General features: G+C 41.4%; 1 protein-coding gene across 3 annotated transcripts in view; it reads right to left on the reverse strand.

The window, feature by feature from the left end:
• Window positions 1–17,245, reverse strand: part of LOC134345843 (putative pre-mRNA-splicing factor ATP-dependent RNA helicase DHX32) — a 128,443-nt gene extending 111,198 nt beyond the window's left edge. The window contains exons 1-3 of one of the 3 annotated variants that reach the window (XM_063047142.1): window positions 16,780–17,245; window positions 10,871–10,949; window positions 1,114–1,476 (exon numbers count right to left, since the gene is read on the reverse strand). In XM_063047142.1, the coding sequence (XP_062903212.1) occupies window positions 1,114–1,428 (315 nt within the window). In that variant the 5' untranslated portion in view covers window positions 1,429–1,476; window positions 10,871–10,949; window positions 16,780–17,245. The remainder of the gene's footprint in view (window positions 1–1,113; window positions 1,477–10,870; window positions 10,950–16,779) is intronic. The other 2 variants (XM_063047143.1, XM_063047141.1) reach the window with 2 other exon arrangements.
• Window positions 17,246–17,874: the final 629 nt, after the last annotated feature.

The following is a 17,874-nucleotide window of genomic DNA, read 5'->3' on the forward strand; positions in this document are numbered from 1 at the left end:
GGACAGTGGCCTTGGCATTGAAAGTATTGTGAACTCTGCTCACAAGCATTATTCATTGACTCCATCTAGAAAGTGTGCATCTTGTAGTACGAATGAGCGCAAGTCTTAAACATAGATGAACAAGGACTAAGCACACAAAAAAAAACAAAGCCATTAATACTAGATCAATACTAATTTCTAACACAAGTGAAAACGAAAGGCAGCAAAACTAAAACATCTCTAGAGACACAAGAGAGTGACGAGGCTGGAATCTGCAGCAATAATAAAACTGTGGGAGGAACATCGGGAACATCAGCCCCTGAGCTGAGAAAATATGTGCTGACGCTGTAGAGGGTTCAAAGGAGGTTTGTGAAAATGATTCTGGAATTGAAACGCTTGTCACATGAAGAGCGTTTGATGGCTCTGGGCCTGTATTCACTGAATTCAGAAGAATGAAGGATGACCTCATTGAAACCTATTGAATGTTAAAAGGCCTTGATAGAGTGGACATGGAGAGCAAAGGAGGAGGGCATCCTTTTAGAATGGAGGTGAGGAAGAATTTCTTTAGCCAGAGAGAGGTCGACCTGTGGATTCATTACCACAGGTGGCTGTGGAGGACGTCACTGGGTATATTTAAGGCAGAGATTGATAAATTCTTGATCAGTCAGGGCATGAAGGGATATGGAGAAAAGGCAGGAGTTTGGGGCTGAGAGAGAAATGGATCAGCCATGATGAAATGGCAGAGCAGATTCAATGGGCCAAATGGCCTAATTCCATTCCTATATCCTTTGAGGAAACAAAATGTTGGTCAACATTTCAGGCTGATATTGTATTGCACAAAAGAGGGTCTCAAGCCAAAACACAGCCTATCCCTCTGCCTCTACTAAATAAGGCAGGAGAGAAAGAGGGAAGAAAATTTTAAGAATAACCCAAGGCATTACTTCAATGATTTTAAAATAACATGCAAACTATTTATTTTGATTGGTCTAATTATAGTTATATCGCACTAAATTGGGAGAGCAAATCATGAAAATGCACATCATATTACAATTAAGAATAAAATTTTAAATGTTCAAAAACAGTTTGACTTTAATTTTTGCATTTCAAGAACAAAACCTCCAGTAGACCACTGACCTGAGTACTTTTGCCACATCCTAGCTTGCCAGACACGAGTACCATATTATTGTTGACAAGGCTTTCCATGAAGTGGTATTTGACGTTCCAGACTGGCAAAGTTTTTCTCCATTTTAGTAGCTCGTAGTACCGAGAGGAAAAAGGGAGTCCATCGAAAGGATTGACTTCCAAATCACCACCCTCAGAATTCAGTTCCTCATCTTCATCATCACTTAACTGTGAGCAAAAGCCATTCAGCTTCAAAGAGGAAACCGAGATGGAGTCAACAGACAATCCACTGGCACCAGCCTCTGTGTCCATCGTGCCACTATCCATTCTGGTAAGACAGCTTTAAGATCCAAACACCGGCACCAAATCTACATGCTGAAAAAAATTTAAGAGAGAGATTAGAAATTAAAGACACTCAGTAGAAGAGCCACATCATGCAATCCCACTGCAGTGCTTCAGTCTGAAACATTGACAATTCATTCCCCTGCTCAAGATACTGCTCAGCCCAGAGTTGCACCAAGAGATCTACAGTTAATTACAGTGGTGGCCACGAATGGACTACTACAAGAGTAATCAGCAGAAAATGTTACCAAAAGTGAGAAGTTTAAGGGGAACATGAGGGGAAACTTCTTCACTCAGAGGGTCATGAGAGTGGAATGAGCTGCCAATACAAGTGGTCCATGCGAGTTCAGAATCAGCTTTATTATCACCAGCATGTGAAAGTGGAAGTTGTTAACTTAGCAGCAACAGTTCAATGCAATACATAATCTAGCAAAATAATAATTTAAAATAATAATAAACAAGTAAATCAATTATGTAGATTGAATAAATTTAAAAAGTATTTTTAAAAAGTGAGGTAGTGTCCAATGTCCACTTTGGAATCGAATGGCAGAGGGGAAGAAGCTGTTCCTGAATCGCTGAGTGTGTGCCTTCAGGCTTCTGTGTTGGTAACAGTGAGAAAAGGGCATGCCCTGGGTGCTGGAGGTCCTTAATAACGGACGCTGCCTTTCTGAAACACTGGTCCCTAAAGATGTCCTGGGTACTTAGTAGGCTAGTACCCAAGATGGAGCTGACTATATTTACAACCTTCTGCTGCTTCTTTCAGTCCTGTGCAATAGCCCCTCCATACCAGACAGTGATGCTCTTCATGGTACGACTATTGAAGTTTTTGAGAGTATTTGTTGACATGCCAAATCTCTTCAAACCCCTAATAAAGTATAGCCGCTGTCTTGCCTTCTTTATAACTACATTGATATGTTGAGACCAGGTTAGATCCTCAGAGATCTTGAAACCCAGGAACTTGAAGCTGCTCACTCTATCCACTTCTGATCCCTCTATGAGGATTGGTATGTGTTCCTTCATCTTACCCTTCCTGAAGTCCACAATCAGCTCTTTCGGCTTACTGACGTTGAGTACCAGGTTGTTGCTGCGGCACCACTCGACTAGTTGGTATATCTCACTCCTGTATGCCCTCTTGTCACCACCTGAGATTCTACCAACAATGGTTGTATCATCAGCAAATTTATAGATGGCATCTGAGCTATGCCTAGCCACACAGTTATGTGCCCATAGACAGTAGAGCAGTGGGCTAAGCACACACCCGAGGTACACCAGTGTTGATTGTCTGCGAGGAGAATATGTTATCACTAATCTGCACAGATTGTGGTCTTCCAGTTAGGAGGTCAAGGATCCAATTGCAGAGGGAGGTACAGAGGCCCAGGTTCTGCAACTTCTCAATCAAGATTGTGGGAATGATGGTACTAAATACTGAGCTATAGTTGATAAACAGCATCCTCACGTAGCTGTTTGTGTTGTCCAGGTGGTCTAAAGCCGTGTGAACAGCTACTGAGACTGCATCTGTCGTTGACCTATTGGGGCGATAAGCAAATTGCAGTGGGTCCAGGTCCTTGCTGAGGCAGGAGCAGTCTAGTCATGACCAACCTCTCAAAGCGTTTCATCACTGTCAATGTGAGTGCTACCAGGTGGTAGTCATTTCAACTCGATTTCAACGTTTAAGAAAAGTTTGGATAGGTACATGGATAGTAGGGATATGGAGGGCAATGGTCCCAGTGCAGGTGATGGGAGTGGGCAGCTTAAACGGTTTCGGCATAGACTAGATGGATTGAAAGGCCTGTTTCTGTGCTGTACTCTTTGACTCTATAACTCGAAGGCTTCTCTAATATTTTTGGTAGACTTTATAGATTAGATTAGCTTTCTCAGTCACATGTAGGCTAACTTTATTAGTCACATGTATATTGAAACATAACATGAGGTGCGTCATTTGAATTTAGAGGATTATGAAGGGCAGCTCGCAAATGTCACAATGCTTCCGGTGCCAAAACAGCTAACCCTAACTGTATATCTTTGGAATGGGGAAAGAAACCATACCACCCAAAGGAAATCCACATGTTCACAGGGTAAACGTACAAACTCTTTTCAAGACAGCGGTGGTAATTGAAACCTGACCACTGGAACTGCAATAATATTTTTTTTTTCTTCTCGTGACTGTATATTTGTTTGCTATCTTGAATGTGCTGTGCATGTTTTGCACCTTGGCCCCAGAGGAACACTGTTTTGTTCAGCTCTCTTCATGTATGGTTGAATGATAATTGCCCACACAAAAACACTTCAAATATGGGAACTATCAAATTGCTTCTCACATTTAAGCATAATGAAACAATGTTCCAGAATACATTAAAATTAATTTCTGGTTTTAAAATTAAACTGGTAAAAGTTAATTTATAAAAATCCAAATGTGTCTGGTAGATGTTACAAGTCTTCATCAGGTTGAGTGGAATGCAAGGTGTCAAAGCTGGTATCAAATAGTGGTAAATGTGATTCTGCAGATGCTGAAAATCTTAAGCAACACAATCAAGACTGGTATTTTTGTAGGATATGGAAATGTCAGATGTAGTACAATGTAATACAAAGAGCCATAATCTTCAACATGTACAGTACTGTAAAGTTATATAGCGTGCCCAAGACACTTGCACAGTGCTGTAGTAATTTTATGTATTGCACTGTACTGCTGCCACAAAACAAAAACAAATTTCATGACGTATGTGAGTGATGATAAACCTGATTCTGATACGAGTCTCTGTTGTGGACTGAGAGTGGGAAGGGGGCAGGGAGAGGGGAATCATGGTTGGGAAAAGGGGAAGGGAGAGAGGAGGGAGCAGGAAGCAGCAGAGAGACATTTTGTAATGATCAATAAACTAAATGTTTAGAATCAAATCACCGTGCCTGGTATCTCAGAGCTGGGAGCGACTATATCAATGTCATCCCCCACCCCGGCACTCCTTCTCTGCCATCTGTCCCACATCCCTCCTGTGGCGCTCCACCTTCACCATTTCCAACATCCTTTGCTCCTGACAGATTTACAAACTCGTTCTCCACTCCACAGTGACAACTACAGTACTATGCAGAAGTCTTAGACACCCTGGCTCTTTATATGTACCTGAGACTTTTGCGCAGTACTGTAAATAATCTGGACTGTGCCGAACATCATCACGACAGAGTGGATCACACTGACAACAAAACAAAGAAAGCAGCCACATCAACCTCAAGCACAACCAGGTCAGATGAAGAGTTTGGACCTGAAATTCTGACTGCTCATTTCCCTCCACAGATACTGCCTGGCCTGCTGGGCTCCTCCAGCAGTTCAATTTTTTTTTCCTCCAAATTCTTGCTTTTGCTGTCTCCCATCTCCCTTCCCACATACTGGCACCTCTCAGGGATAACCAGAAATATTCTTCCAGACGGGACCAGCTCACAGGACAACCTGGTTAGTTGGGCTGAAGTGCCTGTTTTAATGTTGTACCACTCTATGACAACATCTCATATACAGCAGAAGGAGTGTCTTTTGTTCCATTCATGAGATACCCATCCTGCTCTTTAGATACACGGCGTTTGGTATAGTGCAACCAAAATGCATGACAACTTAAATGCGAGGGTGGATCAGCATGTGGCTTAACTTCAGCTGTACCGCATTGGAGAAGGCAAATGTATGCAGGCTGATAACCTAATAGTCCTGGCTAATAGTGCTGTGATTCAAGAGGCAACTGAGGACAAGAAAATATTCCATTTGGGCTCAGAAAGGATTTTCACTGATCCCATTAAAAGACTTGACAGGCCTACGACAAAGAGGAGCTAATTGTAAGGATACAGAATACAGTCGATTCTGGTTACTTGGTACACTGGTTAATCAGGGCAGCTGCTTGTTTGGGACAACTCTTAGAGAACAAAAACTAACCGAGAAAAAGCCAGGGTTCACTTTATTTGGGACACTATGCTACTTAATTGGGACAGGAGACTTTTGCCCAACAGTTTCTTACCAGCATCAGTCACGTGAACTTGTGTGGCCATTAGACACTACACCGTGCTTGGATCGAGCACCTTTTAAAATAGCGTCAGTTGCATGCGTTTCTGTTTAAAAAGCAGTTTTTTTGTCACTGATAGTTGGTGAGAAATAAGCAATAAGACAATTTAGAATTGTCGTGCGCAGTGTGGTTTCAAGCATTCAGGCCTGGAGACAACAGAAATCATCAGGAGTGAAAATGAAACGATTTCGCTACTTCAAAAGTTAGAAACAATGAAGAGTTTGAAAGTATCAACAATCATCTTGATTGTTACAATGAAAATTGAGATTTGAAGGGTGCAATCATCGAAAGCATTATATGAGGGCAGCCTATTATCTGCACTTGGCGTCTACGCTAATTTTGTTCGTTTACAGTCAACCCAAATTCTGCTCCAATGTCTTATGGTCTATCATGGCAGTATGTTGGCTGTCCGTAACATCTGACGACGATAGTGAAACCTGTGTGGGAGAGCTTTTAAAGTGGAAGAGCTGTTGCACTGAGACAGTTCCACTCACTCAACCTCGGAAGTCTGGGTACAGTGGTAAGAACAGTCATCACAAGCGGGGGTCTTCCCTTGTTGCAGTGGATTATCATGACTTCTTCTGTACCTTCACATGCCCTTTGCTCTCTGGAAGCCCTGAAGAACCGCCTTCTTGGCCATTTGATCTCACTGTTCCTTCAACTACTGACTCCACATGCAAGAAACAGGCATGTTCGCATTTCACCAGGGTATGGCACCCACCGGCTACCCTCACCTGCTTGAGCCCATCTGTCGAAGTGTTGCGGCCACTGTTGCAAGCAAACAGCAGGCTGGAGCCACAGGTGAGAGCCGAGTGCCCAGTGGGGACTAAAGGTGAGTGAGAACGGACATGGCAAGCCCCTTCACCAGAGGTGTTACTCCACCCTGGACAACCAATGCAAGGCAGTGTGCACCAGATGAATTCATCCAACAATAATTATTAGGAACTAATACATAATTTTATAATATTGTAGTAGCATTGATAATGTCCCAATTTGTATTTCATTTAAATACATAGATTTGCTTTTCAGTTAAACAGTACTTGTCTTTTTTTATTCCTTTTTAACTACTTTCATGAAGCTTTGGCTAGTTGGGGCAGCCACTGAATTAAAATGTACTGATCCCGATGTGTCACACTTAACAGGAATTCACTGTACCGATAATGGTAGCCTCTTGAAGACAAATGTTTTGTCAACAAATGCTAATTACTGTAATAATTCAAGAACATTATACCGTGAAAGCAGGACCCTGCAGTATTAATGGAACCATTAATTATTATCCATAATTATAGAGGTAATTAGGAGAGAGGCGGGGGGGGGGCCAGCAAGCGCTAGAAAAAAAAGGAAAAAATCTGGAGCAAATATATTTCTTACTTTATTTAAAACAAAAGCTGTATCAAGAGAAGAACTTATATAGTACTCACAACAAACATTGAACATAAAGCAAACTCTTCTTCACTTTTCCTGTATACTATCTTTCAAGTTCAAATTTATTATGAAAGTACATATACGTCATCATATACTACCGAGATTCATTTTCATGCAGCCATTCACAGCAAATACAAAAAAAACACAAAAGAATCAGTGAAATTCTGCACACAAAGACAACCAAACGTGCAAATACAACTAATTGTTCCAAAACAAATAAACAAATAATAAATATTGAGAACACGAGTTGTAGAGTACTTGAAAGTGAGTCCATAGGTTGTGGAATAAGTTCAGTGTTGGGGTGAGCGAAGTTGTCCACTCTAGTTTGACATAATATTCAGCAGTGAAGAGATATACCAGGGAGTATTTTTATATGCTACTCAAGAGTAAGAGACGCATTCCTGGGAGCAGAGGGGTTCGGGAGGGTAGGTATATGTACCAATATTTTGTGTCCCATTTCTCACCTATTTTACTGAGTGTGATGTGCCTGATGCATTACTGCAGATAGTACTCAATGATGGAATTCCCACCAGTCCCCATGAATGCCTCTTTGCTCCAATCAAAACCAACCCAAGGAAACTAGCTGAGAACATCAAGTGTTGAGGTCAGACTAGTGCAATCATATAAAACAGATCCACTTCAGCAGCAAGGCCAGCAGAAGCAAACCTAAACATCATCATAAACACAGGAGATTCGGCAGATGCTGAAAATCCAGATTAACACTCATGAAGTGCAGGAGGAACTCAGCAGGTCAGGCAACATATACTGTAAACAGTCAACGTTTCAGGCCAAGTCTTGAAAGGAAGGTGGAAGAAACCAGGATACAAAGGTGGGGGAGAGGAAAGAGTACAAGTTCCTTAAGCTTAAGAACCATCATTCTTCATAACCTTCCCTTAAAAGGGCTTGGATGCTTTTTTTAAACTTTCAAGGGCAGGTGTCATTGCAATGAAGGACCCAAGCTAGGCAGAGAACAATCTCAACAGCCCGCACAACGAAAGCACAGAAAGTTGGACAGCAATGTGACGGGACCAGCCTCACTACTTGCAGTGCACTCCCATACTTAACTCAGAGTCAAATAATCGGACCTGCCATACTTGTGAAATGGGGCAACTCTGAGGCACAAGTAGGCTTCAGACAGCATACCACCCAAGATGCACCCCTGAAATATCCTCAAAGCACCCTGATGGCTCAATCAAACAGAGATAAGAGCACAAAATGGGCTATTCACATTGATAAGTATCAACTGCTTCAGGTTTCACATTCATTTATTTATCACATGTACATCGAAACATATAGTGAAATGCATTGTTTGCCTTAACAACCAACACACCTGAGGATGAGCTGGGGGCAGCACACAAGTACTGCCACATAATCTGGTGCCAGGATAGCATGTTCACCATGTTCAGCAGAACAACAGCAACAAAACAAGCCCCTTTTCTATATTCTTATCAATCAGTTGATTGGTCGTCATTACGGGAACTCAATTGTGATGCTGACGTTCATGGATGCTTGTGGATAGTTCTGTAGACCTAAAGAACATACCAAGCTATTGGACGAGACTAGTGTGGTCTACAAAATACAATGCGGGGTCTGGGAGAAATCTATCCGCAAGGATCCATGAACATCAACTGGCTGTGAAGTGACATGACCAACTCTCCCTAGTCTCTATCCATGAAAATCTAGAGGGACACAAGTTCGACTCATCAGTGGAAGTCAAGGCACAGCAAACACATAGCATACAAGAGAATTCCTTGATGTTTTTCACAAACAATTCTATAGACAGACATATAGACCTTGACCCTATTTATAAGCCAACGTGGGCAAAATTCCAAACAACGCACGGAATACACCACGCAACCAATCAGCAACAAGACCCCCTCCCTACATCACAATTGAGTTTCCATAATGACAACTGATCAACTGATTGATAAGTATATAAAGGCCAAGCATTCAGAGGACACAGAAGTGAACAGCTCACTTATGATGTCTCCTCATATGGTGGCAAAATGTTTGCAAATGTATTGCCAAAAATCAGAGGATGATGTTTCGTTTAGCTGTACACGTGTATGGCTGAATGACAATAAACTTGAATTTGAGCTTGGAAGTTCAAAATAAGTTGTGCCCTATTAAATTACCAGCTGTCATGCAGCTTATTTCAGCCATACTATTACCAAATTACCTAGGGAGGCAAGATAATAATAAAAAAAACATTAGGCTAATTTTAAACCTCACACAGAGAACACTAACCAGACAACTAGGTCAGCAAAATCTTTGTCAAGTTATTTTTGTCATAGGCAAGAAATTGTTCTATTTATTGTGCATGTTTGACTTATAAAAAAGGTATGTTTATCTTTTAAACTTTTAAAATATAAATGTTTATTATCAAATATTTTTATCAAAAATATAAACTTCTAAATTTTAAAAACTTTAAGTATATAAACTTTTATAAAATAAATATAAAAATTAAAATAGTTTAATTTCATAAACTGTATAAAATAGCTTATTTTTATACAGAAATAAAAACAATATTCACAACCAATACATGTACACAGCTCACAAATTCATCTCAAATATTGTAGATCAGTATAATTATGACTGCCCATGAAGCCCAAGATCACATTGCAGTCAACTTCAAATGAGGTTTGTAAAGGAAGAAGCTAATACAAGCATTACAAACCCACATCTATATTCATCTTAACTGGCACTATTATTTTGATCAGGAATGATTCATGCAACAATATTAAGAGTATATCTAATGGATTTCTTTTAAACCCAAACTTAATTGTATAAACCATTGCCTTATTTTAAGGCAATTTTGGTTTCAATCAACAATCACAAAAAAATTATAAAACTCAATTTTTGCAACAAATACCAAGTATAAAATATTCACTTTTTTTAAACTTGTTTTGCTTCAGAATACAGAGTTGCACAGTAACGAGATGTATCAGCTGGTTGAGTGGAGTCACAGAACCAGCTTTGCACTCAGCATCAGTAAGATCAAAGAACTAATTGTGTACTTCAGAAACACAAGTGAACGCACACCAGTCCTCAGAGGGATCAGAAGAGGGAAGAATGGCAATTTCAAGTTCCTGGGTGTCAACAGCTCTGAGGATTTATCCTGGACCCAACATATTGATGCAGTTACGAAGGATACATCATAGCATCCATATTTCATTAAGAGTTTGAGGAGATTTGGTATGTCACTCGCAATTCTCTACAGATGTAGCATAGACAGCATTTTAACTGTCTGATATGGGGGACAGCCACTGCACAGGTTTGAAGGAAGCTGCAGAAAGCTGTAAACTCAGTCAGTTCCATCATGGGCATTAGATTCCCCAGAATCCAGGATATCTTTAAGAAGCAATGCCTCAAAAAGGCAGCATCCATCATTAAGCATCCACCTCCACCCCCCACCCCCCAAATCACCCAGGACATGCCCTCTTTTCATTGCTACCGTGAGGGAAGAGGTACAGGAGCCTGAAATCACTGAGTCAGCATTTCAGGAACAGCTTCTTCCTCTCTGCCATCAAATTTCTGAACAGACACTGAACCCATGAACACTACTTCACTTTTTTTGCACTACTTATTTAACTGTTTTCTTTAATTCAGGTTTTATCATGTATTCACATAAATTTCACAACATGTGCCGGTGATATTAAAATCTGATTCTGATTCTGTCATAAGATGATACAGCATGGGTCTTCAGCCCAACAACTCCTTGCAGACTCCAAACTAACCATCTACATGAATCTGATATGAATTCAATTTTATTTTTAGTTCTTCCCATATTTGTTCTCCTCTCCACCCAGATTCTACCATTTACCTGCAAACTCCAGAAATAACAACCAATAAAATTTCAAGCCTTTGTCACTGTACACTATACTTCAATTTCTTCTGACTTTGTACACCCACATATTTCCAGGGCCACTGCGCCATACAAATCGATAAATATAGTGACTACTTACAGATCTTATACAATCTGCCATAATCTTCCGTTCATGGCAACGATTCTGGAACAGCTTCTTCCCCTCAGCCATCAGATTTCTGAATGGACAATGAACCCATCAACAATATCTCAGTATTTTTTTCCTCTCTTTTTGCTTTTGTTCCTATTGTTATTTATAGTTTCTAATTATGCATTGCACTAAACTGCTATGGCAAAACCACATATTTCATGACATATAGCACTGATAGTAAACCTGATTCCGACCATTTTGAAGCAAATATTTTACACCATTTTAACCCCAAGACACTTCACATCGTCCAAATATAAATAAATGATTGCCAAGAATTAAGGAAGATATTCTTGGCAGAAGAGTGAGTGAAATGGGCGTGGGTGTAATGAAGCAAATAGGAACAACTTTGCAACACCATCATACTATGGTGAGAGGGAGCTTGCAATGAATTTTATGGCATTGCATCATACACTGTTCTGCCTAATCTTTGGTTACTACTGGGCAACAAAGTATTGAACAGTGCGTTCCTTCTAAAGAACTCTTTGACATGGGTCCTCAAAAAGTAATACAACACAGCCACAAGGTCAAAAGCACTCAGAAACAACTCTATTCCCATCTACTCAGTGGCCACTTTATTAGGTACCTCCTGTATTTAAAAGCGGTCATTGAGTGTAGCTTCATGGTCTTCTGCCACTGTAAACCATCCGGTTCAATGTGTGCATTCAGATTCAGAGATGCTCTTCTGACCAGTGTTATAATGTGTGATCAATTGAGTTACTGTCACCTTCCTGTCAACTTGAACGAGTCTGACCATTCTTTCTCATTAACAAGACATTTTCACCTACAGAACTACTGCTCACTGGATGTCTTTTTTTGTTTTTCACATCATTCTCTGAAAACTCTAAAAGCTTGTGCATGAAAATACCAGATGAGAAGTTTCTGAGATACTCAAACCACCCTGTCTAGCACCAACAATCATTCCAGAGTCAAAGTCACTTTCTTCCCCATTCTGATGCTTAGTTTGAAAACCAACTGAACCTCCTGACCATGTCTGCATACTTTTATGCATTGAGTTACAGCGACATGATTGGCTGATTAGACTTAACAAGCAGGTATACAGATGTACCTAATAATGTGGCCACTGAGTGTAAGATTGTATAATAGGTTTATCCACATCTTGCTCATATTTGAATATTAAAGGAGTGATTCAATTTCATTACTAATCAGAAAACAAACTATACATAAAATCATAAACACAAGAGATTCTGCAGATACTGGAAATCCAGAGCAACAAACACACAAAATGCTGGAGGAACTCAGCAGCTCAGGCAGCATCTCTGGAAAGGAATAAGCAGTCAAAGTTTCGGACCAAGACCGTTCTTCAGGACTCTTATTAGGCCACCAGTTACAAGCCTTGTTGGATTTCCTCTTTGCAATGAGTGTCTGCACTACCAGGAGCAAGATTTCTGTCTGCTAGTGAAATTTATAGTTGAGCCTGGGCTCCACTTTGTAAAATTATCTCAAAAGATCTCAAAGCCAGGTGGCAAATTAGCAATGCAACTCAACACCAGAGCAACGGATGAGATCAGGACGAGCACTTTGCTGTTCATGGGAACCTGCTGTGAACAAATTGGCTACTGCTTTTTCTGCAGCAGAAACCACACTTTAAAAGCACTTCCAAGAAGTTCAGAGGTAAGAGCAGCAGGTGCCTGGAATGTGCTGCCTGAGTTGGTGGTACAGGCAGGAACATTAGGGACTTTTAAGAGATGCTTAGCTAGGCACATAAATGTGAGGAAAATGTAAGGATATGGACATCTTATAGGCAGAAAGGATTAGTTTAGTTGGCCATTTGATTACTGATTTATTTGCTTCGGCACTACAATGTCGGCTGAAGGGCCTATTCCTGCGCTGTACTGTTTCATGTTCTAGGAATTTAAATAGCTTTGTGATAAAACACGATACAAGCTGCAAATGCCACCAAATCAATTTCTTACTGATACTCTAACATACAAAATTGTGAGAAGTATAGATAGTGTATGTGGAAGCAGGTTTTTCCCCACTGAGGTTGAATGGCACCACAACCAGAGGTCATGGGTTAAGGGTGAAAGGTGAAAAGTTTAAGCAGAACATGAGGGAAACCTTCTTCACTCTGAGAGTCGTGAGAGTGTGTAATGAGCTGCCAGCGTAAGTGTGCATGCGGGCTCGATTTCAACGTTTAAGAGAAGTTTGGATAGGTTCATGGATGGTAGGGGGTATGAACAGCTATGGTCCCAGTGCAGGTGGAAGATAGTAGGTAGATTAAAATGGTTTTGGCATGGACTAGATGGGCCAAAGGGCCTGCTTCTGTGCTGTACTTTTCCATGACTTTATATTATAGCTTTTTTCCTTCGCTGTATACTGTATATAGGACGCCACCATGGATACACGTCTCTATCAAAAGGGGTGAAAGTCACTGCTTCCCTCTGCTAGCCTGCAAGTCACAATTAGGCAAGGTGTAGCACCTGCTTAGCCCCACACCTTCCCCCCATCCCCCCCCCACCCACGATCAGGGTCACGTGAAGCCATGGGAGCAGGTGGTGCAGAATCACAAATCCTGGTTATATGATCACTTGCACCAGGCAGATAATCTCTGAAGAGTACTGATGACTGGAGTTACCCAGCTTGTAAAGACACTGCCCAGAAGGCAGCAATGCCAAACCACTTCCGTAGAAAAACTTGCCAAGGACAATCAAGGTCATGGAAAGACCACGATTGCCCACTTCATATGACACATCACATAACGAACAAATGATACTGCAATTAATGGATTTTACGACAGATTTTTATTAAATTGAAAATAAAGACCAGAAGACTTCTTCAATGACCTAGCATAAAGCTAAAATGGAACGTCATGTACGCAAAATATTAAATTCTTCTCTCCTTCCATGGATGCTTCCTGACCAGCTGGCTATTCCCAGCTTTCTCTGTTTTTGTTTCAGATTGCCAACATCTGCAGCTTTTACTAGACTATCAAATTGACAAGTATGTTCAATAATTACCAAAAGGGCAAAGTGGGAGTGTATGGTAAGTAAGGATGAGGTTCATTAAGTAAACACATGATTTGAATAAGTTGTGTATAAAGGCATTTTTTTTGTTTTTTTTTAAAGTTTTGTTTTATTATTGTCACATGTACCAAGACACAGTGAAAAGCCTGCCTTACATTCTGTTCATACAGATCAAATCACTACACAATGCATTGAGCTAGAATAAGGTAAAATAAGAATGTTGAATAAAGTGTAAAAGCTACCCAAGCATGCACAGCAAGTAAACGATAAAGAGCAAGATCATAACAACAAGAGATTGTCAATGAACACAATAATAACAAAATAAATATAAATGCATAAGTCAGCTCATATACAAGGATTGATTCAATATAAAGTGATGCTAGGGTCAGGGGTTCCCAATCCTTCGGTCAATGGTAGGGGTCCATGGCACAAAAAAAGGTTGGCAACCTTTCTGGTGGTCCAAGCATGGGTGCCAAGTAGCTTCCTCCCCGATGGGAGTAGGACAAATAATCCACGAGCAGAGTGTGTGGGATCCTTCATGATGTTACTGGCCCTTTCCCTGCACCTTTCTGTACATATGTCCTTGGTAGCAGTTAGGCTGGAACCAGTGATGCATTGGGCAGTTTTGACCACCCACTGAACAGCCTTCCTGTCCACCGCAGTGCAGTTTCCATACCATGCTGTGATGCTCTCTACTGCATACCTGTAAAATGATGTGTATTGCCACACTTGGAGTACTGTCAATAGTTCAATCCAGAGGAGGTTCACGAGGATGATTCCAGGAATGAAGGGTTTTAAAAATGAGCCTTTGGCAGCTTTGGGCCTGTACTCACTGGAATTTAGAAGAATGCATGGGGATCTCATTGAAACCTACCGAATATTGAAAGGACGAGGTAAGGTGGATGTGGAGAGATGTTTCCAATGGTGGGGCATCCAGAACTAGAGGGCACAGCTTCAAAATTGAGGGGTGACCTTTTAGAATGGAGGTAAGGAGGAATACTTTTAGCCAGAGAATGGTGAATCTGTGTAATGCTCTGCAACCGACTGTGTTGGTGGCCAAGTCCATGGGTATATTTAAGATGAAAGTTGATAGTTTCCTAATCAGTCAGGACACCTATATGGCGAGAAGGCATGTGTATGGAGTTGAGTAGGATCCAGGATCAGCCGTAATGAAAAGGCAAAGTGAATTTTGCTCCTATGTCTTATGGTCTTATGTGCATAGTCCAGCTCTCTTCAGCCTGCTGAGGGTAGCAGACACCAACAGAATCAACAAACTCATTCGTAAGGCCAGTGATGTTGTGGGGATGGAACTGGACTCTCTCACGGTGGCATCTGAAAAGAGGATGCTGTCTAAGTTGCATGCCATCTTGATCAATGTCTCCCATCCACTACATAATGTACTGGTTGGGTACAGGAGTACATTCAGCCAGAGACTCATTCCACTGAGATGCAGCACGGAGTGTCATAGGAAGTCGTTCCTGCCTGTGGCCATCAAACTTTACAACTCCTCCCTTGGAGGATCAGACACCCTGAGCCAATAGGCTGGTCCTGGACTTATTTCATAATTTACTGGCATAATTTACATATTACTATTTAACTATTTATGGTTCTATTACTATTTATTTATGGTGCAACTGTAACGAAAACCAATTTCCCCCGGGATCAATAAAGTATAACTATGACTACTATAGCCTCCTCAGAAAGTACAGGCATTGGTGAGTTGATTTTGTAGAATTTGTTCTGGAACCATGAGAGGTTGTACGAAATGTGCACTCCGAAGAATATGAAACTGCTCGCAGTTTCCACCAAAGTACCACCAATGTAAAGAGGGCTGTGAGTGGGGCGAGTTCTTCTGAAGTCAATAATCAAATCCTTTATCTTGAGGATGACAAGGTATCCAAGTGGAATAGAAGCTCTCCCTGAGCCTCATAGTACAAAGTTTCAGGCATTTGCTTCTTCTGCCCAATGGGAGAGAGAAGAGAGAATGTTAGGGACAAATAGGATCTTTGATTGTGCTAGCTGCTTTGCCAAGGCAACAAGGTATAGACAGAGTTGAATAATGGGGAAGCTGGTTCCTGTGATGTAGCTGTGTCCAAACTCTCTGCAGTTTCTTGCAGTCACATGCAGAGTAGTAGCCAAACCAAGCCATCATACATCCAGAGAGAATTCTTTCTCTGGTGCATCAGTAAAAATTGCTTCTGCCCTACTGTCATCAGACTATTAAATGGTTTCCTCGTTCAATAGAGTCTTGACTTCACCAATCACGTACCTAGTTATGACCTTGCACCTTACTGTCTACCTGCACTGCACTTTCTCTGTAGTATTTTATTCCATATTGTGGTTGTTTTACCTTGTTCTACCTCAGTACATGGTATAATAATTTGATCTGCATAAACTGCATGCAAGACGAGCTTTCCACTGCATCATGGTGCATATAACAATAAACTAATTCTTTTCCACCTTTGAAACTTACTTATCAGTGATCAAGTATTATACTTTGTGCGCACAATGACCAAATTTAAAGAGGATCTTCACAAGCCTGAATTCACACACAACCTGTACCTCGCGGGAGGCCATTGAGCTCATCAATACATCACGGAAACAGACAGTGCACAAGGCCATTTGGCCCATCAATAAATGATGGAGATGGATTGCGCAGGAGGCCATTGGGTACATAAGTATGATAGATACTGAGATTGGTGGCCCTTGGGCGCATCGATACATCACAGAAACTGACAATACAGGAGACCATTGGGCCCATCGCACTAATGCTAATCAAGATACAATCCAATGCCGAACTTCATATGAGACATTAGACAATAAACGAAATATCGAATACAAAACGTAAGCCAACACAGCCTGGCACAGACTCACCTGCAGCTCTGCTGGGGCTTGGGGTATTCTTCTCACCCTCTCCAGCTGATGCCTGGGACGCAGAATCCGGTTCCTTCACGCTTTATAATGATTATTCTACAGTACAATTATTCACGAACTCACTCACCTGTAAACTTTAAACCGACCCCACCCAATCCAGCGCCGACTATTTCCCTCCTGTCTCGAATTAAACCCAGAGAGTGATGACAATAACTATTAACAGTTAACAATATTTGGTATTTTCGGTCATTTTGTATTTATTTTATTCCCACCCTCCCTACGACGCGCCCTACAAGATCCTCCGTCTCCCGTATTGTCTTTCACTTTGTTATCTTTCTCCCCTCTTCCTCGTACAGCTTTATTTACATTTACATATTTTAAAGGGTTAATTGTCCTTTTTCTCTCTCTATCCGTGTTTGAACTTGGCCCTGAAACCAGGAGCCGCGACCCCGAACGGCGGCGCCATGTTGATCGGCGGCGACTGCAATTAAAGGGCGAGGCTCAATGGGCAGGGCTTAACACCCAGCCGTCTGCCGACAGGAGCTTTCCTTAAAGGGAAAGGGGAAGCTCGAGGATTCATACAGGTGGACGCCGGAGATTTTAGAAGCAGGACTCTGGAACAACGCAAAAGGCGCTAGGCTCTAAAAAGAGCTATCCTGCTGATCTCCCCTTGCAGCAGGACAGGCAGTATCTGCCGTTGCTCCCATCCGTGCTGCTTCCCAGTGTTCACTTGAAGACACTTTGGATTGCACTCGTCCTCCAACTGCTGGGAGCATGAACTCAGGACTGGGCTATATTATATTTTTGTGTGCCTGTATGTTTCCTGCTATCTTATATGTGCTATGTGTGCCTTGTGCTGTGTCTGATTGTTGGTACTGTGTCTTGCACCTCAGCCCCAGAGAAATGCTCTATTCATGTGTGGTTGGATGACAATTAAACTTGAAATTGAACTTGATCTGTGGGTAACTGGATGATTGGCACTTGAGGTCAAGACCCCTCATTTGGACTGGACGATCTCAATCCAAAGTGTCGTCTGCCCATTTCCCCCTACATCTGCTGCCTGACCTGCTGAATTCCTCCAGCAGTTTGTGGATG

Source organism: Mobula hypostoma, chromosome 4 (assembly GCF_963921235.1).
Source record: "Mobula hypostoma chromosome 4, sMobHyp1.1, whole genome shotgun sequence".
Taxonomy (NCBI): domain Eukaryota; kingdom Metazoa; phylum Chordata; class Chondrichthyes; order Myliobatiformes; family Myliobatidae; genus Mobula; species Mobula hypostoma.